The 25,819-nt window shown below is 44.4% G+C and overlaps 1 protein-coding gene across 1 annotated transcript in view; it reads left to right on the top strand.

Annotated features, from left to right (window-relative positions):
• The first annotated feature begins 9,753 nt into the window (after window positions 1–9,753).
• Window positions 9,754–25,819, top strand: part of SLC22A2 (solute carrier family 22 member 2) — a 41,763-nt gene continuing 25,697 nt past the window's right edge. The window contains exons 1-7 of the mRNA XM_032253139.1: window positions 9,754–10,565; window positions 12,224–12,327; window positions 18,216–18,370; window positions 19,509–19,677; window positions 21,618–21,732; window positions 23,373–23,479; window positions 25,134–25,348. Coding sequence (XP_032109030.1) covers window positions 10,155–10,565; window positions 12,224–12,327; window positions 18,216–18,370; window positions 19,509–19,677; window positions 21,618–21,732; window positions 23,373–23,479; window positions 25,134–25,348 — 1,276 coding nt within the window. The 5' untranslated portion in view covers window positions 9,754–10,154. The remainder of the gene's footprint in view (window positions 10,566–12,223; window positions 12,328–18,215; window positions 18,371–19,508; window positions 19,678–21,617; window positions 21,733–23,372; window positions 23,480–25,133; window positions 25,349–25,819) is intronic.

The raw sequence follows: 25,819 nt of genomic DNA on the forward strand, positions 1-25,819 counted from the left end.
GGATCAGCCCCTGTGCTGGTCTAGAATGCCGGCAGCATTACTGCTCTAGCAAGTGCCTCCCCCTCGGTCCACTCCATTCGGACGGGGTACAGAACAGTGGGCTATATTTACCACCAAACAAGATAGCTTCATTCCGTGTTAGCCCCAATTTTGCCAGACGGGGTGAAGATACAAGCCATCTGTAAGGCTGACCAAAAGGATGGAGAGGCAGACTCAGGGTCAGGTTTAACAAGTTTATTTCAACCTGCCAGGCTGGCTGCCTCACCACAAGCAGTGAAGCCAGCAGCCTGGCTTACAGACTATGGAAGTTATATAGGGGGTTTGCAAGTAGCCGGGTGCTATTCTAAGAAAAACCACATCTTAGTTCTTAGGTGCTAACATTCTGCTTAATTGGGTCACCATCCTGGGTTCGAGAGCCTGGTGCGACCACATCCTGAAACCCAGGTGCCCTGCTTAGAAGGCTTGAGGCCGTTTTTGCTGTGAGCTCAGCTTCGCAGGGGAGAACGGGGAGGGGTCTATGGGCTTGCCTTGCTGTGACCCTAACACCATCCCCATCAGGCCCGTGGGAATTCTGATGCAAGGTTTAAAAACACGGTGACAGTTTCCTGCTTAGGAATCATCCCTGCTGCCAGCACTTATAATTGCAGCCCTGGTCCTATGACCCCTGCATCAGGTAGGGAGTAAAAAGATAAAGTGATGTGGAGAGGGAAGGAAAAAAATTACCGCCATTATACCTGTGTGCTTCCGCCTTGGCAAGAGCTGCTTAGTCATACCAGCATCCTCCCACCCTTCTTCTCCAGCTCCACTGGAAAATGGAAGAAAATGCTGGGGGAACACGCCTTTAGCCCCACTCATATGCACTACACTCGTGAAGATGTGCAAGCCAGCCCTCTGTGTCTTCACTTCCCCGCATTTGGGAAAACCAATGTTTTAATTGCCAGTCCTACGTCTCTATCAAATTATTACTCTGAGGAGGCTAGCTCTGCCCATTGCTGGGAATTACGGGCTGTACAGTGTGTTCTTCGGTCTAAAGAAATGTGACTGGGCCATCCAAATTGTGCAGTATCTCCTGTTCTGGTTTTGAATGGTACGGCGAGCATTTACATCTTCCACCGGGTAAGCAAAGCCCAGGCCAGAGTCAGTGTCTACACAGAATAGGTCTAGATTCAGCCCATCTCTGCACTGCTGCAGGACCCACTTATTTCGTGGATCTAGCTGGCCACCTCAAGGGAGGACATAGGGATAACTGCTTGCTGACTCCAGTCACCTTTTGAATCTGGAAGGGAGTTCTGGTGAGCATTGACTTGTTCTAATTTAATGCACCCCTCAGATTTCCACAGGGCTGTGGTCCATAGGGGAGTCCTTTTAGTAGCCAGGTTTCCATGGCCCTCTTGCTGAGTGTATGGCCAGGCCACTGGTCACAGCCTGAGAGCCAATAAAAACCCAAACACAGCAGCTCCTACAACCCTTCAAGTCTTCCATCACTGTTAGGTAACAGTATGTAATTCAGCCCACCAAGCTGATTTGTCTTAACTCGCTTTGATCAAAGTAGCCCTTCCTACAGGACTGTGTCTGTTCACCCTGGAACTGCCATCCACAAACCAAGCAACTCTTGGTCAGTCAGTTGACAGAGGTTCACAGGGCTCTGCCCAGTGACAATGTAATCCAGCAGATCCTCACTTAGCTCCAGATTAGTCCTAGAGGAAAATGGGCTCCCTGCTCATGAGAATCTCCTCCTTGTATTCCCTAGGCAGCACGATCCTGTATAAACCGTTTGCATTTTATTACAGGACTCTTCTGGGCACTGCCATTCCCATTAGAGCATTTCCCTGATATCACCCAAGACAGCAGGGGTGTTTCATGTTTTAAGATCATTTTATGTCCTTCAGTCATAAGAGTAGCTTCCACTAATGTCTGAGACCATGTTAGTAAATGCCCTTAAATGAGAATTCTCCAGTCCAAAGTCCCAGTAGTTGTTGCTTGGAGGTGCTCCCAGGCTTTGATGTAAGCTGCAGTGCACGCGCCACGCAGACCTGACACATAGATAATCTGGCCCTACCAACGCTCCAGCTTCAGTTCTCCCTTGTGGGCTCAGATGGCCTCCCGGGTTCCCATTTAGCATGCCCAATTAATACTCCTTTACACGGGTAACGTGCATGTTTAGCAGGTGAATGTCCTGGTCATCAAAAAGACAGTCCCACACGGCTTAGCTTGCACACAAAGCATGTCAGCTGCTTCATCTGGGATGCTCCACTTCAGTCATGGGAGGAGACAACAGTCTCGCTTCTCAAGATAAATAAACCTTACAGTGACTGTAACCAGTCCACCAGGCAGGCTGTTCCCTTGAGAATAAGCTGCTGAGTTTCTGATCACTTAGAGCCATCTGGGTTGTTCCACAGCAAACTGTGGGTACTGCATCAACCCAGACACGCTCTTCCACTCTGCAGCATTCAAAACCACACACTGTTTCTGAATTCGTTGCTGTCATAATCCATTTTCACTAAAGGCTCCTCAGGAAGCTGATGATACTGATCTACAAAATGAACAGTCCCTTCACGCTACACCTCCTGGTTTTGCTAATCTGCTGCTTTGGCCCTCTCCCCACGTGGACTACCTTCTGGTGGCTGGAGATCTTGGAAATAGTTTCTGTTGTTCCCACATAATTTTCCCCTTGAGGGTGGCTTTCAGGTCAGTGGCTAAAGCTCAGGCCCACTGAAATCTGAGCTTGTTCCAGCATCAAGGCCTGACCCAACACTGTCTTTTAGTTTCATTTTAGCTGCTACATATGACAATAACCAAGGAATTGAACATTTCACCCTAGTTTGCATTTCCTTACACAGCCGGTGAACCAGCTCCCTGGGAGTTGGAGCCATCTTTCAGTTCCACTTCACTTTCAGTAACTGAGCACAGAACAACTGTGGCTCCAAACATGAGTGACTACGTGGCCACCAAGGAATCAAAGGTTCCTGACGCCCAACACTTTCATCATTTTTCTTCCCAAACCACGTGTTTCCCAGAGCCAGGGTTCTTCTAGCAAATCCCACTTCACTGACACCAACTTGTATAGTAGGAAAAATGAGGCAGTAAAAAAGAAATAAAAGAAAGAGTGAATGGATTTAGGAAGGTCTTTTGAAACTAATAAGGTAAGAAAGCCATTGAAAGCTGACAGAGGACGCCACCAGAGGCATGAGGATCAGAAGGCCCAAGGTGGATCGTGGCTAACATCCTTTGTTGCATGGCTACATTTTGGTAGCTTTAATTTTGCCAGTCTTGTTTTCTCCATCTGCATTCACTTTTATTAATAAAAAAGTATTTTAAATAACAGACAAGGTACCATGTCACCCATAAATATTTCAGTATGATGTATTCTAATTAATTAGGCCTCCTTTTTTAAAGCATGACCGCAATGACCAGACCTAATGAAATTACAAATAATTCTTTAATAACATTTAATATCTAGTCCACATTCAAATGGTCTGAAAGATCATTTTCTTCACAGTTACATCCAAACTCCTGGGGTCTGGTTTGCCACCTCGTTGGGTCTGGTTGACATCACCGAAGTCTCATGGATTCCTTGGAGAACCCAGGCCATTGGGAGAATGTCCTGAATCCTGCATTTATCCGATTGCTTCCTTTTATTGTCATTTAACTTGTAACTTTACCCCCAATACATCGTGTGAATTGACAGATTTAGAGGCCTGAGTGCATTCAGGTTTATGTTTTAGGTTGTGTGTTGTGTACTGTAACGGGCTGCATTACAACAGGCTGCCCATAAAGTCAAGCTGTTCACTTTTGGTGATGGTGTCAGCCTGACCCCTCCAATATGAAATTTCTCATCAGTATTTTACTTAATAAACTTAATATCTATTGCAGATCAATGCTGAGACTCATTATTTCATGGGATTTAAAAAACATCATTATGAACTCATAGATTTTAAAAATATACTTCATGTATTTCAATCCATTCCAGTTATTTATTTATTTTTTTTTTTTGGGTAGTCTCATTTTCTGTTGCCCAGGCTGGAGTACAGTGGCACCATCTCAGCTCACTGCACCATCCACCTCTTGGGTTCAAACGATTATCCTGCCTCAGCCTCCCTAGTAGCTGGGATTACAAGCATGTGCCACCATACCTGGCTAATTTTTTGTATTTATTTTTCAGTAGAGATGTGGTTTCACCAGGTTGGCCAGGCTGATCTCGAACTCCTGGCCTCAAGCAATCCACCTGCCTCAGCCTCCCAAAGTGCTGGTATTACACCATGCTCGGCCTGTTGCAGTTAATTTTTTGTTGTTTGATGTCCAAATTCCCCCACTTCAGGTCAATGGTAGCATCTTCAGATGGCCCTTGGTCCTGTCAACATAGTCAGTAGTCTCAGGTTTCTTGTTTCTTTCATTGCTATAATTTTTGCATTGCCCAATAGAATGTCCCAGGGTCTTAGTGTTGATTTCCTTCTTCTGATCTGAAATCAGCACTTTTTCTAAGAAGATGACTCTCTCTTTAATCCACTTCACCCTGCTCCAGGCTGCATGAAGTCATTAAAAAATTAAAATGTAATGAACTTTCCTCTCTAGGCAGATCACAACAGCTATACTTCCAGTGGTGAGCCACAGCTTTGCTGTAAATTAAAAGACCTGCTTCAGACACCTATTTTTTAAATCAGTTTGGAATTAACTCATGTTAACATAACATGTTCCCTTGACTCCAGCACATGCACCTGTGTTGAATACCCTTATCATCTGCTGTGGGAAGGTGGCATGCTCTGTTTTCCTTAATGTTCTGGATAAACAGGAAATAATCACCTGGTCAAGGGGGAAATTGGTTGCTAACCCAAACTTTAAAAAAATGAAAGCAGAGAATTATAGCAATGAAAATCTTAATGATTCTTCTCTTACAGTTCTCTAGGAGGCCTCTGTGGGATACATAAAGCACATGCTCTCTGTCTCTACTTGGATTCACTCTCTCTTTGAAGAAAGCAATGCAATCAAGAAGTTGACACACTCCTGGGTTTCTGGAGAGGATAAATGCCCAAGAAAACTCAAACTGTATTTGGATATTAATAAGAACTTTGCTTTGGCAAACAAACCAATGTGAAGGTCCAGGATTGCCAGACCCAAGAGTTCGGAGTAGTGAGGTTCTGTGGCATGTTTTTAATTTTTTTTTTTTAAGGAGTAAGGTCTCACTATGTTTCCCAGGCTGGTCTTGAACTCCTGGGCTCAAGCAATCCTCCCACGTTGGCCTCCCAAAGCACTGGGATGATAGGCATGAGCCTCACACCTGGCACTGGTCCTGCAGCCTCATATCCATGAGGCATGCTTACCCTCATGGAAGGGGAAGGAGAAAACAGCTTTTTCTCACCCCTGGCTAGATGCATAGCTGTGGCTCCTGCTAATGTGAGACAGATTAACAAAGGAAAATCATACACATTTATCCATGTTTTACAAGACACCAGAGCCTTCATAAGTGAAGGTCTAAAGAAACAGGGAAATCTGAATATTTTTAAGCTTAGGCTGGTGAAGAGTGGACAGTGTGGGGAAGTGTGATTGCACAAACAGGGTGTGATCCAATGCCAATAAACTGGGGGAAACTTAGCAAGGTGTGTTTGTTCAGGCTCTTCTCCATGTTCATGTGTCTTCAGAGACAAGGATGCTTATTTCCTCCAGGTATCAGGAGGGCACATCTCAAACCGAGGTCCTATGACTGACCTGCCTCAGGGGAGAAAGATCTTTCTGCCTCTGCTGTTTTCTCAAATGCCAAGGTTCTGAATTTTGGGGTGGCGTGTCCTAAACCCCATCGCTAACCTGGAAGCCTAGGGTCAAACCAAATATTTGCACTTAACTTTACATAGAGTAATAACACAGCCTTTAAAAATAAATATCTGACAGGAAGAAAACTTAGTACTTAACTGTCTGGGTTTTTTACAAAATGATTCCCCAGAGCTCTTCAAAATTACATCCATGAAGTCCGTTGGGTGGTCTCTGTGGTTTTGTGTTAGGCTCATGCTTTGTCTTTTAGAGAACAGAGCCCAGTCTTTTGTGATCTCTAGAGCTACAGGCTTGGTGTCAAGACTGGCAGTATAAGAGGAAAGTAGAGAGGGAACCACGGGAGGGGGGGATGAGCCGCCCTCATGCCTCCTCCTCCCCCGATGATGCTCCCTCCTCTCATCACCAGGATAATTCCAATTTCCTGGCTCAGAGGAAATCAGCACAGAGCTATCACTTTGTAGGGAAAATAGAACCAATAAAGATAAATGAATAAAATCAGAAATACACTGATGAATAAGGCCCAAGGAGAGTTCTGGTCAGCCCTCTTGGAAGCCCCACTCAGTGGGATGGTGATGGTAGTGGTTTTGCATTGCCTTCTGCACACTGAACTCACTGAGGATATTAGCCCCAGCCCTGCACGAGGAGATAACCGCTGGCTCTACAGTGCACCCGGGAAAACCGCCCAAGTGACATGCCAAGCCCCAGACTCCTCTCCTGGAGGCAAGAGATAGACCAAAACAGAGCTCAGGGCTGCCCCTGGTGGTGGTGAGAAAAGCAGGTCCGCTACGTGGGGAGCTGGGGACATTTATTCTGAAAAGACAAGAGTCCGAGTTAAATGTAAACGTTAGCTTCAAATATCCGAAGTTCTGTGTAAGAAGGTTTTAACTTAATCAACCTGACCCCAAAAGAGAAAATAACGTCCAAATGTGTGAAAAGTTCTGGGAGATGAATCCTGTTGCACTATGAGGATGATCTTTCCAGCAATCTGTGAAGTCCAACAGCAGCCTGGATTCAGCCAATACTGAAAGCATTTCTGTGCAACTACTTGGGACAGGTATTGAGGAATCGAAGTGTCAGGTGGGGCTGCCTGCTGTCCTCTAAGCTGCCTTCCCTCTGGGAGACTCTGAGATCCACAAGTTTGGGTCAATGCAGATCACCTGCTGCTGTTCCTGGCCAGAAGCCCACCCTGCAATGACACAAGTGGGCGGCATGGAGCTGAGGAAGAAGACCAAGGCATGTGATGGATGGATGGGGCACACAGTGAAGAAAACAAGGGAGGAACAGAGGGTGAAAGTGTCTCTGTGAATGACTTCCAACTATTGAAGCCACTGTGCTCAGTAACAGTCCTATGTGATCTCATCCATCAGCACTCTGACTTATTGATAATGGCCTTTTTACAAGAGGTATCAGAGCTTGCCCAGGTGGCACGGATACATTAGGGCCAGGCTGGACTACAGTCCGGGCTCTGCTGACCCTCCCCTCTGGTCCCACTGCTTTTCCCCCTTAGTTGCATAGAGGACAGATGGCACCCATCACTGTCAGGCAATCTATTTCAATCATTTTTGCCTCAGGTAGATGTCAACTTAGCCAAATGGGTTGCATTGACCTCAATAGACCAGATATTGATTACCAAATCAATAATCTTGCTTAACAAATGACCCAAAAGCCTACGTTCCATTGCTGATGGGTCTCACTGCTTTTGCCCTATCATCCTTTAAGCACCTGATGCCTGGCTTGCCACGGGGTAGAAAGGATTCATCCACTCTAACTTCCCACCCTAACTGTCCCCTTGTCCTCTTGTGGGGCGGGGGGGCCGAGAAAGTTAGTCTGGGAACAACTGGCCTTCCTTAGTACTGCACAGAGGATTGTACACTGCGGCAATATTTATTTACATTGCAGAGAAACCTGATAAGTGATTGAGAAATACTTTTACATTAATTATATTACCAGATTATATGGATTAAATGATCAGATTATACTCCAGTCATGCTTCTGAATATGTAAGCACCCCTATAAATGAGGTGACAATTTCCTAAACTGTAGGCTGTCTACCCCTCCTTTCTGTGGCTTCTTTCTCTGAGTTACCCACTGCTGGTGTGGCTTCGCTGTAGGGGCAGTCACCTAATGGGATTGATTTTATGGCAGCTGTGCTGTGACTCGTTCATCCATGGAATAATGTTGAGTGACAGTGTAAATGCATTGCTGTAAGCAACCTGAGGTCTGAACTTCTTATCTGATTGTTCCCCCTAACTAATTCATAGTGAATTTCAACATCGTTTCCCATTGGCCAGCAATGCTCTTCTGGCCCTTACCTAGTGTCCCTTGCTCATGACATGATCTAATGTCTTGACATGGATCATATCAGTGAGTAAAACCCAAGGGCACGTGTCTGTAAATTTCTTGTAAGAGGCAGTCAGGAGCATCTCTGGGCCCCTGGAGTGGAGTAAAGTTTAACAACCTCTGTCACTTTTTAACTCTTTAACTCCCCCTCCTACAGCTCCTTGATGGGGAATCGGTGCAGACAGAGCAGCCTTGGCTTCTGGCTCATGCACTCATGATGCTGGCTGCAACTGGGAAGTCCCTAAACAGATCTGAGCCCCCTCATTCAGCTCAGAGCAAATGGGGCTGGCAGCGGCCCAGGGTGCCATGCAGCAGAGCGCCTCTGTGTGCCCGACATAGCTGCAGTGGAAGTTAATGGATGTCATTGCCGGCACCCTGCTTTTTTAAGAAAACAAGAAGCCTGCAGCTGCAGCAAGAAGAAAGACCACTGCAGGTCACTCCTTTTAGACTATGTTATTACACCCACTGACTATTCAATACGATAAAGAAGAAGAAGGAAAATTGGGTTAACTTTCTGGTATTTAGTCTGCAGATATGTCAGCAGGCCACCTTCTCTACTTGGCAGGATCACAATGTAGTAAGGATCCTTTCATCCACCAGAAAAGACAAATTTCCTGTTTGTCTTGTAACCAACACCAACCTAAAGACACCCCTGACCTATGAGAGCAGAAAGGGGGTGATCCCTTGCCTCCTCCTCCTAAGGCTCACAGCCAACAACCCTATAACAGGACAGGTTAACAAGACAAAAGCAGGACACATTTATTTGATCACAGTTTCACGTGACACAAGAGCCTTCAGAACGAAGACCCAAAGATACAGGGAAAGCTGTGGACGGCAGCGTAGCACAAAAGGTGGGAGCTCATGTTCATAGACTGGAGGAAAACTCAGGAAGACCTGTCTGTTCAGATTCTTCCTGGCCTCTCTGTGCAGTAACCCTTTCTCCAGGCATCAGGGGCAGGACCCCTCTGGAATGCAGGTCTGGATTTCTGTACAGCTCACTGTTACACAGAAAGGCAGCAGGGAAGTTACAGTGATTTCTGGGTTTCTGGCTAGATTTTGTAAGATACACGGAGGCCAAAAAGATACACAGCTTTGGGGAAAAAAAGAGTCTGGTTCTTGTGAGCTGATCTGGTGAAGAAGGATTCTCGCTTCTATGGCTTGCCCGGGGAAAGAATGGCTGGTGAGAGACAGGAGGGCAGAAGGTCAGAGAGAGACGTCACTTCTGAGGCCTTCACAATGGGGCATGGATTCCTTAGCCCCAACAAACTCAGACAGAAAAATCCAGGACAAGAGGACAGTGGCGTGGATACACTTGCCTGCATTTACACGTGACCTTTCTGCGACGTGAGCACTTTACTCTTTCTCTCGGATGGGTTAAGGGGAGGGACCCTTCAGGAATGAAACGCAGGAATTCCAGATTGGAGCAAACACTGAAAATGCGGAGTTAAAAATCTGAACAGCGTCAAAACAAGCAGCCCCAAAATACATCCTGACGGGTCTTGTTGGCTGGAGAATGAGCCTAGTGGTTAGACTTGCAACCCACTTTGAATCTGGACCAGGGTTCTGACCCAGATCCTGATTCACATCGCCCTGGGCCTTGTGGCCAAACACGTGCGTTTTCTCCTTAGCGCCTTGAAGGAAAGGCTGGGGGTGTGCGTGAGACAGGAGTATATTAAGTTCCTGGCTGCTTGGGGCTCTACGGGAAGGTCACTGGGCTGTGGTAGGGGCCAGCACTCGGATTCCCTGCGGTGGGACACAGAGGAAGGGTTGTTTGTGCTGCTGGCGTGGAGCACCGACAAGCCTGCGGAGAACCTGTTACAATAAACACGACAGGCATCCTGGGAGTGAGCTCAGGGCATCTGGGAACCGCTGGAGGGGTGCACCTTTGAAGTCAGCGGGACCAAGAAAGGCCTGCCCCGAAGGCTGGTCACTTGCAGAGGTAAACTCCCCGCTTTGACTTCTGGCCAGGGTTTGTGCTGAGCTGGCTGCAGCCGCTCTCAGCCTCGCTCCGGGCAGCTGGGGCAGCCTCCTGCCCGCCTGCCTGCGGGATCATGCCCACCGTGGACGATGCCCTGGAGCACGCAGGGGAGTTTCACTTTTTCCAGAAGCAAATGTTTTTCCTCTTGGCGCTGCTCTCAGTTGCCTTCACGCCCATCTACGTGGGCATCGTCTTCCTGGGCTTCACCCCTGACCACCGCTGCCGGAGCCCCGGGGTAGCCGAGCTGAGCCTGCGCTGCGGCTGGAGCCCCGCAGAGGAGCTCAACTACACGGTGCCCGGCCCGGGGCCCGCGGGCGAGGCCTCCCCAGGCCAGTGCAGGCGCTACGAGGTGGACTGGAACCAGAGCGCCCTCGGCTGCGTGGACCCCCTGGCCAGCCTAGCCACCAACAGGAGCCACCTGCCGCTGGGCCCCTGCCGAGACGGCTGGGTGTACGAGACGCCTGGCTCCTCCATCGTCACCGAGGTAAGAGACTGAGCCCGGGGCTGGGATGGAGAAGCAAAGCATGGAGCTTTTCTCTAGGAGGCAACCAGGGACAGCCCGGCTCTCATAAACACTGCCTGGACTTGCTTTTTGGCCTCCATGTAGCTTACAAAATCCCAATTTCCAAGTGAAAACATGCAGCTTCTCATTTGTCTGGAGAATGAGTGGTTTAGTTAAAACGTCCTCAGATGCTGACAGTAATGACTCCAGCTAGTGCATGTCCCAGCAGTGAGAAAGAGGCAAAAGCGTATCAGAACCCCTGGAAATGCTGCTGAGATAGGGAATGTTGAGGCTCCTCCTCTTTTTCTGGAAGCCTTACCTCCCCCTCTTCTTCGATCACACAGATGCCCACATCCACCTGAACTGTGCCTGGCCGTGTGATATGACGTGCTTTTCTCTCAATGCCTATTTTTTCTCTTAATTTTCACAAACTGTCCATATAAGATCATTCGGGCTGGAGATCATGCTGTGGCACTATTATTTTGTTAAAAACTACAGATGACATCAAAAACTAGTTGTGAAGCCTCCTTTCAATAAACATAATTTTTAAAAGGTAAAAAATGGAGGCTTGCTTTTATTGAAAGCAAAGCAAAATAGGGGGATTAAATTATCCTGAAAATACTGAAAGAGCCAGTTGCCTTGTTTAATTTAAAACGACTCCTTGGACAATGGGAAGATATTCTGTATGAGCAGACGGGTAGGTAGAGCCTAATTTGAAGGATCTAAAGTGGTCAGATAGTTACAGGAAATATGCAGCTCATACTCTCCGAGGCTCTCCCACATGGCTAATCTCATCCTATTCTACAGAGATGATGAAACTGAGGCCCTAAGCAGAGAAGAGTTTTTTCCACAGACCACACAGGAAGTGACTTAGCAGAGTTAATTCTAGAGGTTGGAGCTCTTGACCCAGTCCAGCACCTGCCCCACCTGACCACCTCCTCTTATTCCAAATGAGAGGAAATACAGCGGCCTTCAGCAGATGCTCCTAATCCCCTTTTATTAAACAGACATCAGGGAGATGCTAAATGGCTCAGCCTCCTGGTGCCTGCACTGTATCATGTTCACACACCTATCTGCCTGTGCATTGACATTAGAAAGGAAAAAAATACATTGTGTATAAGTGCAGTAATTACCCAATTTCAGCTGATTTAGCCAATGCTATAGTTTTATCTTAATGACAAATTACCAGATGGAAGGGCAGGGCTTTTGGTTGTGTGAGAAAAATCGAGGCTGGGCACAGTGGCTCACAACTATAACACCAACATTTTGGGAGGCTGAAGTGGGAGAATCATTTGAGCCCAGGAGATTAAGGCTGCAGTGAGTCATAACTGCCACTGCACTCCAGCCTGCGTGACAGAGCAAGACCCTGTCTCACCAAAAAAAAAAAAAAAAGAGAGAGAGAGGAAGAAGAAGGAGGAGGAGGAGGAGAAGAAGGAGACGGAGGAGGAGGAGAGGGAGGAGGAGAAGGAGGAAGAGGAGGAGGAGATTGACATGATCAATAAACAGTGGCTTATTGCCACTGCACAGTTCTACTCAAGGAATATTTAATGAGTACCCTAGCTGAGTTGTACCCAATGGAATTCTAACAGGATTTCATTTCCTTTCTCTCCCACCTTGGAACACATCTCCCCTGCTGGCAGTTTAACCTGGTGTGTACCAACTCCTGGATGTTGGACCTATTCCAGTCATCTGTGAATGTAGGATTCTTTATCGGCTCTGTGGGTATCGGCTACATAGCAGACAGGTAGGTTGAACCACCTGTGGTGGAATTTTAAAAATCCAAAAGTTTGGAGAACACTTGGATGCACCTGCCCCTGCTTGAATCCCATTCTCCCAAGCACACAGACCACAATCTCCTGGCCTTTATGTCGGTGTTTTTATAATCTTAGATTTCTTCTGCTGCTTGGATAATCATGACTAATGTCTTTATTTTCAAACTCTCCAGGGTTACAAACAGTTGTTTCAACATTACACAGCAAGTCTTCCACGTGGGCTATGCAGAAGCTAAAAGTCAGAAGGGAGAGTGACAGATGATCTCATCCCTTTTGTAATTCCCAGTTCATTTTCTGGCCTCATTGCCCTCCTCCTGCCCATCAGCCTTCAGGACCTCTGAGCTCAACCCTGTCCTCTGCTTGTCTCGCATATGCTGGGAGCCCCCAGCACCAGGCCCAATGTAGAATCTCCCTATTACCTGTGGGATTGCAGGATTCTCGAATTAGGTCCCTGGGGCAAGATGTGACTATATGTGTGGAACCCACAACTTAAAGAAAGAGAAGGAGGGTCTATCTACAACGAGAGAGGTAAATGTCCACCCCTACAATGTCAGTGTCCCTGGAGAGATGACAAAAGGCCTCTCTGATGACTCTGTGTCTTCAGCAAGCTAGTAGTCAGTGTTCATACGAATCAAGCTATTGCTCTATCTTACTTATCCAGCATTTTGAAATCCCACACTCACTGTGTTGCAAGTTCTTTATAACACACAGCTTTGCTCTCTTGATGACCAATGAGACACTTTTAGGTGTCCTCAAAAGGAAAAGGAACCAAAAAGTTTGCTTCATAGTTGATAAGCACTTTAGCTAACTTGGCCATCAGGGCTAATTATTGAATATTCATAGCACTGCTTAATGAGTGTTTTCCATGGCCAGACACTGCACTCAACATTTTGGGTCATAGTGTTCCCCTTAATCAGTAGTCACCTAGTGAGCTAATGATGCAAAACTATATATCATTATATATAACACACAAACATATAATTATTATCTAGATAGAAATATATACTTATATACTTACATGTAAAATATTAATATATAACTGAAATAAATAGTAAAGTAAATGCATTTGTATACTTGTTGCCCTCCCATGCCATCCCCAACTATATCTATGATATAATCCAAACCTGTGAGTTTAATGTTAAATGCAAGTAGAATATTTTATCTGATTGTATTATTTTGTTAGGCAGAATTAAAACTTGCAAATGTGTTAAAGATTAAAAGCGATGGCTTAATATATCACATCCCCAAGGCATATGCACGTCACAGGGGCCTAGGGCCCTCCTGGCAGCAGGAGGGAAGAGGGGTCAAAGTGGAGGTGCGGGCCACATGCCTCTCATCCCTCACCCGCGGCTATTATTGTCTCCTCAGCTGCCCTGGCAAGGCTCTTCCTGGGGCTTTCTGCGGGAGACTTGCAAGGTGAAAGGGAAGGTCATTTGCTTTTATTTTTTGTTGCAGCAGAATTGAGGATGATTCTTTAGAGATGACCAATTAAATCAGGACAGACACATTAACAAGGGGAGGTCTGGAATCCACCTCACACCCCTGGGCAGCCTGGCCCTGCAGCGTTCACTCTTGCCACCTCCCTCCACCACCATCATGTGGAGATGCTAACGCTCACTCCCTCACTCCCTGGCAGGCTGGGAGTAAATGGGTGACTCAATCTTTAACCCTTGCACAGTGGCTTAAGAAATTAGTTAATTATTCACATCCCACTTAACAAGTAGGAGATTGGTTATAAATCCCTACTGACAGTACATTCCTGAGTTATAAGCCCTAGTCAATTATCTGCCTACTTAAATGATCTCATTATTTTGTTACTGTTGTTGAAATCCCCTCTGTCAAGGTAAGTACTCATTATTTTTCCCCAAAGGCTGTCTCCATGCCTCAACTTCTTTTTCTGTACTGTCTGAAGCTTGGCTGGTCATTGCCCTCCTTTTGTTCTGTGCCTTCATGCAGGAGTAAGAAGTGTGGCATAAAGAAATGAGAAAGCAATTTGTTTTTTGTATAGGTAATGCCTACAATTTTCAGATTTTATACAATGGGACAAGAATGTCATGGATACCCATTGTATTCACAGATTAAACTCACATTAAATAAAACGCATTGTCCTTCATGAATAACTTTTAAAATATGGCCTAACAAGCTGATCAAGTAGGTATCCATTATAAAACAAAAACAAACAGAAAGGCATTGTGAAAAGATTGTAAATAAGATTAAGAATGGACATAAGAATATACCCATAACTTCTTAATGAATGACTTTGAGTATCACATAAGACAAAAAAAGCAATTCCTTACCAATTCCAGGGTTTTTTTTTACTCTAATGAGCAGTAACTATAAGTCCTGTGGTATTTATTTTATTTTTAGACAGAGTTTCACTCTGTTGCCCTGGCTAGAGTGCAGTGGTGCAATCTCAGCTCACTGTAACCTCCGCCTCCTTGGTTCAAGCGAGTCTTCGGTCTCAGCCTCCTGAATAGCTGGGATTACAGGCGCCGGCTACCATGTCCAACTAATTTTTGTATTTTTAGTAGAGACAGGATTTCACCCTGTTGGCCAGGCTGATCTTGAACTCCTGACCTCAGGTGATCTGGCTGCCTTAGCCTCCCAAACTTCTGGGATTACAGGCATGAGCCACCACACCTGGCCATAAGTGCTGCATTTAGTGTGCCATACTTGTAAATGTTTAACAACTGGTTCTCTGGGGGGGAAAGCCTCAGTTTGTAGTGCTTGCTGATTTCTCTGGTGTAAATATACCCACTGTGTTCCACTTCAAGCTACAAAAATGATGTTACAGGACACAGAGTTGGCTAGAACTGTGCATCATTTCACAGCATTTCCACCATGCAGATACAGTAGATGTAAATAACCTCACAAGCATAGATGACCAAATATAGTAAAATCATTGGAAAGTGATTTTTTGCATATTACATTTGTTTTCAATATAATTTAATTGTAAATGTATATAATTTAATTTTTAATGATGGTTGTGCTAACAATTAGCTTGCAAATTTTCTGTAAGTCTTATAATCATCTCTCAAAAGCCAGCACCCTACTTTTATATGTCACGATGGAACTAAATCAAAGTGAGCTGGGGGAGGGACTTGACTCTCAAGGCAGGGCTTGGACACTGGACCAAATTGAGGACTAGTTAAAACAGGTCCCAGGTGGGAGCAGCTTTCCGTAAGACATACCCACCAGTGTGCCATGTCAGTTTGCTATTGCCGTGGCAACAAGGCAATCACCACCCCTTTTAATGGCAATGACTATATAACCCAGAAGTTACCATCCTCTTCCTAGAAATTTCAGCATAAGCCACACCTTAATTTGCATGTGATTAAAAGTGGGTATAATTATGAGTACAGAACAGCCGCCTCTGAGCTGCTATTCCAGGCACACTGCCTCTGGGGTATCCCTGCTCCACAAGGAGCAGAGGTGCTGCTGCTATACATTGCAGCTTCAACAAAAATTGCTATTTAACAACACCAGCTTGCTCTTGAATTCTTTCCTGGGCAAAGCCAAGAACCCTCCCGGACTAAGCCCCAATTTTGGTGCCTGCCTGCCTTACATCAAAACCAGCATTAAAGTCCCAGTCAAACTTATCCAACTATATGGGAGCTCCCAAAACACGTTCACTACTGATTTTACTGTGTGCTAGTCACTTGATTGGGCATCCTCATTTGCTATATTTTATTTAGGATCACAAGAGCCTTTTAAAGTAGATTTCATTATCCATAATTTACAATGGATAAAGAAACTTTAATTTCCTTGAAATTAAAGCACTGCTTCCCAAATGCTAAGGCACATATAAATCTTCTGAGAATTTTGCTAAAATTCAGATTCTGATCCAGCAGGTCTGGGTGGGCCTGAGATCCTACATTTCTAACCAGCTCCCAGGTGATGCTGCTCCCAAGCCCATGCTAATAGTCCTCAGCCACATTCTGAGTCGCAAGTAGCTAAAAGACTTACCAAACCAGCAGTGCAGGAAGTCCGCCCCCTCCTCTCCTGTTTCATCTGATTGTTTTTAATTTAACCATTTAAGTGGCCCTGCTGAGGGGTAGGAGGAGTCTCAAACCTCTATCCCAGATTCCCCAAATTTATTCTAGTCATGCCTTATTATTGTTTTAAGTTCATCATTTCCATATGTGGAACATGGTCCCCAGTGAAGTTTTTCCACATCATGGATTTGATTTTCTTGCTCTCAGTTTCAAATAATGAATACTCCCTCTTATCACATAGAAGGTTTGTCCATCTATGTGGAGCACTACTATGGTGTTCTATCATGTGCCTGAAGCATCTTTGGAAGTTGAAGAAGTACCATTTGAGTACATGTTTATAGATTATCAACTCTTTGAGGGTAAAGGAAGGGGTTTGGGTAGGTGAATATGGGAAGAAATGCTAAAAAATTAAGTTGAGATGTGACTTTGGAAGGCTTTGAATTACAGGTTGAGAGGCTGTATATTTATAGTAGGGAGCCATTGACTGAGAATTAAGAAATTACATGGTTACCTAGGTGATGAGTTGGTAGGTACAGCAAACCACCATGGCACAAACTTACCTATAAAAAGAACTTTCACATCCTGCACATGTACTCCAGCACTAAAAATAAAAAATTTTTAAAAATTACATGGTCAAAACAGAGTTTGAAGACTTAAGAAATTTACTAGTTAACACCAATTACCAATGTGACTGCTTAACCTTTAAATTTCATATTTAAAATGTTACTATTCCAAAATAATTGTAAGTAATGTGGGTTATTTTGAAATGGTTAGTATTTGACATGTTCACTAGAATATAGTTGCATAACAGTAAAAGCATCAATGAAACAATGTTTATCCAATGAGCAATCCTAATAACAGAACGTCGTCCTTCCAATTGAAGTGGAAAAACATTAAATAAACATTGTTTTCTATGAAGAATTTTTTTTATGTATCCACTAATAGTGGATTAGGATATCTTTTACAACAAAACGAGGACATGATGAAAATAATAGTATTGGGCCCCAAGTCAACTCTCTGAGCTGAGGCAGCTTTGCAAACCGAAGGAAGAAAGGAAGGAAGGAGTCAGAGGTGGGTATGTGCCAAGCTCCTTACCTGTAATATCTCACTTAATCCTCTTTTCTGCTGAGTCAGATGGGTATTTTCCAGATGAAGACATTGAATATGGTTGAATGGCTTACCCAACATCATAGTAAGTAGTAAGGTCATGATTAAACCCAGGTTACCAATTGTTTTCCTCTATTCAGTGTACTGAGACAACTTTCCAAATCCCTAAACTGATAAAACCTAAGTCTCTCCAATCTGATGTGTGGAAGCTCTCTCCCTGGGGTGCTCCAAACAGACACTCCATAGGACAGTAACATGTGTGGTACCAAAGACAATTTTCACAAAGTTTACAAGCAATGTTGAAAAAGGAAAGGGGTATATACTGAACACTGAATTTTGTTTTCAAAGCGAAAACATTCTTGGGTGAATAAATTGGTTGAAACTGTTAGTGCAAAGGCTGCAACTCACATGGCGATGTAAGACCTAGATAGGACTATAGAGTATTCAGCACTGGGTGGCCTGGAAGAATTATTCCCTCCCTGAACATCTGCCACAGTGTGGGACCGAGAAGGTACTTGAACCCATGGGTGAATGGGGCTTATCATGCTGAAAACTGACACAGAATGTGCTGATGAAAAGTGCTACATGAACCTGGAGCCACAGATTCCCTTTGTAGCTATCAGTCTGTGCCTCCCAGATTTACAAAATTTAAAGTTAACCTCCAATTTTGTTTAGATTTCCATAACTTCCATGCATTTTCTACAATCTCCACAAATCAAAATGAACTCGATTCCCTCTCTTTGTTTTTCTCCCTGCAGGTTTGGCCGTAAGCTCTGCCTCCTAACTACAATCCTCATAAATGCTGCGTCTGGAGTTCTCATGGCCATTTCCCCAACCTATACATGGATGTTAATTTTTCGCGTAATCCAAGGGCTGGTCAGCAAAGCAGGCTGGTTAATAGGCTTCATCCTGAGTAAGAGTGCTTGTGCTAGCAGTTGTGAGAACAAAGGAACCTCACTGCCAAAATAGAGTCAGGTGGGGGGTGGCATCCAGAAAATGGGACCCAGCTTCAAGACAATATTGAGAGGTTTTTTTCTATCTATATCATAAGAATTTCTAAAAGCATATCAACTCACTCAGCATTCCTCCTTATAAGGAAAAAAAGTGAAGGCAGAAACAAGTGTGACATAGTGCCAGGTTCTTACATAATTTTTTTGGAATTTTTGTTTTCTGTACCCTGAAGTATTGTGTAGAAAGAAAATCCATTGCACCAGACCTATTCATAAAGAAGATTCAGTGATGAGAGATATAGTAGATTTATAAAGGACTTTAATACTTTGCAAACATCTATTCTAGTAAACTCCAATTATCTTCAACTTACATATAAGGAAACTGAAAACACAAGTACTGTAGTCAACCTAGGTTACTCAGCCAGCCATTTTTAGAACCAGGAATACAACTTACATCCTATTCGTTAGTAGCCAGAGTTATAGTTAAGCTCCGTATACTGTAAGAGAATATTTGATCTCTAACAGCATAGCCTCTTTATAGCAATATTCTCACTATGACTGATACCAATGGGCTGAACCACCAGCTTGTAAAATACTCCAGCATGTAAAACCAGTTTTTGCAAGCCAGCACTATCTGACTTCAGCCCTCTGTTAAGTTACCAAGCCATTTATACAAATAAACAGGATTGCAAGATAAATGTTAAACCCATGTAAGAGAACAAGTTATACTCAGGTGTTCATTTATGTAAAAATCATCTACAGTCTAAATTTAATGTTTGATTCATTTGTTCAGGTCTTGAGTTACTACTCTAGGTCAAAATCTTGCATATATCTGAAATACAATTGCATCATGGAAGTTATAAATGAAATGTGTTTGCTGATGTTGGCAGGCCTTTCATCCCATCTACAATGGAACTAAAAGATTTATTAATTAATAAAACAGCAGTAGTTATAACAAAGTAAGAACCAAAAAAAAAAATCTGTATAGAATATTCTAGAATGTGTCTATATTTTTTAGGTTGGCGTTCTAGTTTCCTGATAGTTGGACAGCCAACTCATTATTGTATTGAATTGCATTGACCATTTGAATTCTCTCTGCAGTTACAGAATTTGTTGGGCTGAGGTATCGGAGAACAGTGGGGATTTTTTACCAAGCTGCCTTTACAGTTGGGCTCCTGGTGCTAGCCGGGGTGGCTTACGCACTTCCTCACTGGAGGTGGTTGCAGTTCACAGTTACTCTGCCCAACTTCTGCTTCTTGCTCTATTACTGGTAAGTCCATTTGGAGCAAAAATGAAAGAAATCAAAGTATTTTATTTTGCTAAAAAGGCTATCTTCCTTAATGCACACTATCCTTCTGATTCTGAGATTGCTTTCATTCTCCAGGCCCATTTCACAAAGAGCCCAAGTCCATGTTTCAGGGATAAAAATCACAAGCTTCACCTGTCTCTCCTTCTGTAAATCAAATGTCCTTTCTCTTTGGGTTTAAAGTTTTTATGACCTGGATCTTACAATTCCACATTATTTATTTGGTGTTTAAATTAGCTTCTAGTCACTGTGGTACAATTTGGACTGTAGGCCCTTTGAAGAGACTGAAAATATCACTATTACTATTCTCTCCCTCCCCCAGGGAAAACTTTAGGGTGGAGAAAGCAGAACATGGCACTTGCGTCACCATTTCCCAATACTTGTGCCCAAGGCAGACATCTCCAATTAATTACAGTGTTCTTCATCCCAGATAAGGCCAACATGACACTCCAGACAGACCATACCAATCAATCATAGTTACCAAATATGTTTGTCATCCCTGCCCAAGGGAAACACTTGGAAAATACCAGAAACTATTAGAAACCCCTAATGTGAGATTATCTGAAATAAAACAAAGGGGACACTGGATTATCAGACCAAATCTCTCTCCATGCAACAAACCCACTTATTTAGTACCCTGTAGATTTAGCCACTTGTTCTTCCAATGGCTGTCTTGCCTAAGAATTAAATATCTCAATCCTTCCAGGATGCCTGTTTCTTATCCAAAAGCCAGTAAAACTCTGTGTCTTAGCAGCTCAGGCTGCTGTGACAAAAATACCATGGACTGGGTACTTACAAATATATTTCCCATGGTTCTGGAGGCTGGGAAGTCTAAGATCCAGGTGCTGGAGAATTTGTTCCTGATGGGAGCCCACTTCCTTGCTTGCATATGTCCCAATTGTGGGCCCTCGCATGGCAGAGAGAGAGATAACATTCTAGTCTCTATCCCCCTTCTTATAGGGACATCTGGGGTCCCCACTCTCCAGATCTCATCTAAACTTAATTACCTCCCAAAGGCCCCAACTCCAAGTTGCACACTGGGGGTGAGGGCATCAATGCATGAGCTTGAGGGGGGACAGAGACATTCAGTCCATTACACTCTTGAGAGTGACCCTTCCTGCTCTCTCCATTACACTTCCACAAAAACATCCATTTCAGATTCCTTTTAAACCCTGCCTCTCAGAGCAACTTCTCTCCCAGAGTGATGATCCCAACTGAGGCATTCCTACATTCACATCACAACTGCCACAGCTGCCTTACCACCTCCTTTCTCAGCTTCTCCTCCTCCCATTCACCCTGAACTCATTCACCTTGAACCCAGCTGCCTAGTGTCCCCTCCAGAGTCAGAGTCAATGGTTTTAGTCTTGCTCAAAAACTTGCAAGAGCTCCCCAAGCCCTCCTACATCAAGCGTTTTTCAAACTATGCAATCTGTCTTTTAAGTTCTCTTCCCATCTGACCAAACGCTTATCTCATTCCTTTGGGAAACTGAGCATAATAATATACATACTTGCTCCCCGCCCCCGCAATGGTTTGCATACTCCAGTGTCCAGTCCTTGACCCCTCTGCCAGTTCTCAGGCCTTTGAAAAGCCCAGGGCCACTCAGACAGGCTTGCCTCTCCCCCTTGCAACAGGAGTTGGATGTGCAGCTGCACCCTGCTTTGCAGCTTGCTTCCTGTGTTTCTGCTTAGAAATCTCTGAGGAGGGAACCCGAAGAATTCCTGGACAATGCTGACTACAAGTCAGCATTTGAGGGAGGAAAGAACCACGTATCGCCCTGCATGAGTGATGTTTTCTTTGTAGATCCAACTGTGTTAAGATCCTCAAAGAAATCTGATTATAAAAAATTGAGGGAAGGGGTAAGGAAGATTCCTTAAGATTGCCCTCCACTCACCTTGTACCCTAGGTGCATACCTGAGTCTCCCAGGTGGCTGATATCCCAGAACAAGAATGCTAAAGCCATGAGAGTCATTAAGCACATCGCAAAGAAAAATGGAAAATCTCTAACTACCTCCCTTCAGGTGAGCCAGGACCTTAAGATCAAATCAGGGAACAGGAGAAAGGGAGGGTCTGGGAAGACTCATGCACGCCAGTGATCTCAGCCGGGAACCATGGAAGACACGTCCCCTTGCATTTTGGCTTCCCTGTAGTGGAATGCAACAGAGTATTTTATGTACTAAGATTTGTGGTTCCGTGGGAGAACATTTCAAATAGGTGGAAAACATCAAACTAAAAGGGAAGCAGAAACCATTTAAAGGTCAAACGAGGAGCTTCTGTCTCACAAGATGCCTTCGCCAGCCTCCTATGCCCAGGTGCCCATCACTCCCATCATCTGCATATTAACCATCCTCAGGTCAGATTCATAGATCAGTAAAGCAGTTCTTTAAACACACATGATTTCTTAGAATTTTGTACACCTTGGATAGAAAGTGTCCCAAAAGCTTTTTTTGTTTGTTTTTTGAGATGAAGTCTTGCTCTGCTGCCCAGGCTGGAATGCAGTGGCACCATCTCACCTCACTGCAATCTCCACTTCCCTGGTTCAAGCAACTCTCCTGTCTCAGCCTCCCTAGTAGCTGGAATTACAGATGCGTGCCACCACGCCCAGCTAATTTTTGTGTTTTTAGTAGAGACAGGTTTTCACCATGTTGGCTAGGCTGGTCTCGGACTCCTGACCTCAGATGATCCGCCCACCTCAGCCTCCCAAAGTGCTGAGATTACAGGCATGAGCTATGGCACCCAGCTCAAAAGCTTTTAAGCAATCCCCTGCCTTCTTAAATAGAACCCAGTTACAGAAGTGTTCATTATCTATGTTTAGTGTTTGCCTTTAGTAGATCCCACTACATTGACCTCAAACCTTTTCTTTCCACAGAGGCTAAAAAAGAGATTAAGCTTATTAGAAAATAGACTGGATGCGATGGCTCATGCCTGTAATCCCAGCACTTTGGGAGGTGGAGGCAGGCAGATCACCTGAAGTTGAGAGCTAGAGACCAGCCTGGCCAACATGGTGAAACCCTGTTTCTACTAAAAATATAAAAATTGGTAGGGTGCAGTGGCTCATGCCTGTAATCCCAGCACTTTGGGAGGCCAAGGCAGACAGATTACAAGGTCGGGAGTTCAAAACCAGCTTGGCCAACGTGGTGAAGCCCCGTCTTTACTAAAAATGCAAAAATTAGCCAGGTGTGGTGGTGCATGCCTATAAATCTTAGCTACTCGAGAGGCTGAGGCAGGAAAACTGCCTGAACCCGGGAGGCAGAGGTTGCAGTGAGTGGAGATCATGCCATTGCACTCCAGCCGGGGCAATAGAGTGAAACTGCATCTCAAAAACAAAACAAAACAAAAATTAGCCAGGCGTGGTGGCACACAGCTGTAATCCCAGCTACTTGGGAGGCTGAGGCAGGAGAATCACTTGAACCCTGGAGGCAGAAGTTGCAGTGAGCTGAGATTGCTCTATTGTACTCCAGCCTGGCGACAGAGCAAGATGCCAAAAAAAAAAAAACCAAAAAAAACCAAAGATGAAATGAGACAGTGTGGAAAGTGCTTGCTCTAGTGCTGGGCACGAGATGTGCACTCAGCATGGGTAAGGAATTATTGTTATTCCCTACGTGACCCAGGGACACCAGCATTAAATATACCGAGCCATCCTTTCTATTTCTTTTCTTAGCACCTGAGACTTGAAGAGGAAGCTGGCAAGAAATTGAACCCTTCATTTTTTGACTTGGTCAGAACTCCTCAGATAAGGAAACATACTTTGATATTGATGTACAACTGGTAAGGAATATTTTTCGCCTTGAAATGACTCCAAATTCTTTTAATCACAATCATCCATATTAAGGGAGGGAAGAAAACCTGACCTCATTCCCGTATTAGCACCGACGGTGGGCAGCAATGTGTGGCTCGTGTATAGTAGGTTTTCCTGATCATGTTTTTCTCGGGCAAATACTGACATCAGTGTAGTCCCTAAGCACAGATCAAGGCAATCCAACCTTAGATTCACACTGGAATCACCCAGAAGCTTACAAAATACCAAGCCCAAAACCCCCAGAAATACCGATTTAATTGTTCTAGAGTAGAGCTCAGGAACCAGTGGTCTTTAAACTCTCCAGGTGATTCTAATACATAGCCCAGATAGAGAACTATTGGTACAACTTAACTGATGATGAACATAGATCTCTATCATAGAGCTGGCCAAAAATGTTTGAGGGGATGGAGGATGCCTTTTCTTTCCCTTTTTCTTTTCTACCTGGAGAAAAAATAAATTTATGAACAGGAATAATCCCCAAGAATAATTCCAGTGGCTTCACAGCCCAGTGACTTGATCTTTATTGTGTTTGCTGTCTCTGTGCTGCTCTCAGAGCTTTGGGTCACGCCTTTTCTAGTGGGGGATGCATCCTTTCAGGGCACATTGGATGTCCACCCAGGCAAATGGAAATTTACAATCACTGACAAAAGCAAAGCTTGTCAGGAATTAATTTAGCAACTGTTACAATAGTGCATGGGAAAGCAGCTTTGAAATTCAGTTCATTATCCTTCTTTTTTTTCCCCAGTAATTGTGACTTTCATTGATTATCCTCATATTTTCCATTACATATAATGATCATTTTTAGTTAAAAAAAGCTAGAAACATTTTCCAAATGTTGTTTGTATCAGGCTGGAAGAGAAGTCATCAAGAAGCAGGCTGTACTCATTTGGTCTTCTGGCTTCCTAAAATTTGAATTAAGTAGTCAGTTCTTTTGATCTCAACTGTACAAGAGTACCCCAAAGAGAGAAATAATTCACAACCACTAATAACTTGACATAGTTTTACTAAATAAATCATTCCATCGGCCAGGCGTGGTGGCTCATGCCTGTAATCCCAGCACTTTGGGAGGCCGAGGTGGGAGGATCATGTGAAACCAGGAGTTCAAGACCAGCATGGCTAACATGGCAAAACCACATGTCTACTAAAAATACAAAAATTAGTGGGGTGTGGGGGTGGATGTCTGTAATCCCAGCTACTAGGGAGGCTGAGGCAGGGAAATAACTTGAACCCAAAAGGTAGAGTTTGCAGTGAGCCAAGATCACACCACTTCATTCCAGCCCGGGCAACAGAGTGAGATGCTGTCTCAAAAAATAAATGAAGAAAATAAAAAATGAAAGTCATTCCATTAAGACATTCTTCTTGGCTTTCCATTTGTCTAGGAAACATTATTCTAATTTCTAATTATTTCTAACTATTCTAATTTCTTCTGGTTCTTGCAAACCAGCCAGCCACAGCCAGCCACTGAGGTGGATCAGAGATTATAAAAGTAGTGGGATGGGGACTAGCAAGGAGACAATCACAGGGAAAGGTGACCTACAATCCACATTATTTCTCCAAAAGCCTCTCTTTTTTGGTTGCCCATGTTTGGTGTTTGGCTTGACTTGAACTCTCCTCTTTGCTCAGGTTCACGAGCTCTGTGCTTTACCAGGGCCTCATCATGCATGTGGGCCTTGCAGGGGACAATATCTACCTGGATTTCTTCTACTCTGCCCTGGTTGAATTCCCAGCTGCCTTCCTCGTCATCCTCACCATCGACCGCATTGGCCGCCGTTACCCTTGGGCCGTGTCAAATATGGTGGCAGGGGCAGCTTGTCTGGCCTCAGTTTTTACCCCTGGTGGTAAGTTTCAGGCCACGTTGGAGTTTTGTCTCCAAGACCCTGAAGAGAGGGAGTGTCACAGCCCATTGATAGGAAAACCATGTAATTTGTCATCCAAATCAATTTGGAAAGACGAGTTGGAGGGCAGTATCTGGGACCCTTCTGAGCAAATTTATATGGCCAGCCTCCCTTTAGGAAAAATTGCACCCAATTGTTTCTTGGTATGATATAACAAGAGAGATTACGGAGCCCCATGCTACGGGCCATCAAGATGACCTGGAGCAGAGAGCATGCGCCATGGGGTGGAGTAGGCCCAAGTCAAGGTCTTACTCCAGCGCTTCCTAGGTGTTAATTAGGGGACTCTCTTGACCTCCCTGCATCAACCTGCAGAATAAATGAGAAAAATGTAAGTAAATACCATCCATAAACAGCTATGTAGTTCCTTTTTTCCTTTTAAAATGCTTTCTCAATAAAGGGGAACAAACACCTGCA

Source organism: Sapajus apella, unplaced genomic scaffold, assembly GCF_009761245.1.
Source record: "Sapajus apella isolate SASKATOON/1434 unplaced genomic scaffold, GSC_monkey_1.0 scaffold82, whole genome shotgun sequence".
Lineage (NCBI taxonomy): Eukaryota > Metazoa > Chordata > Mammalia > Primates > Cebidae > Sapajus > Sapajus apella.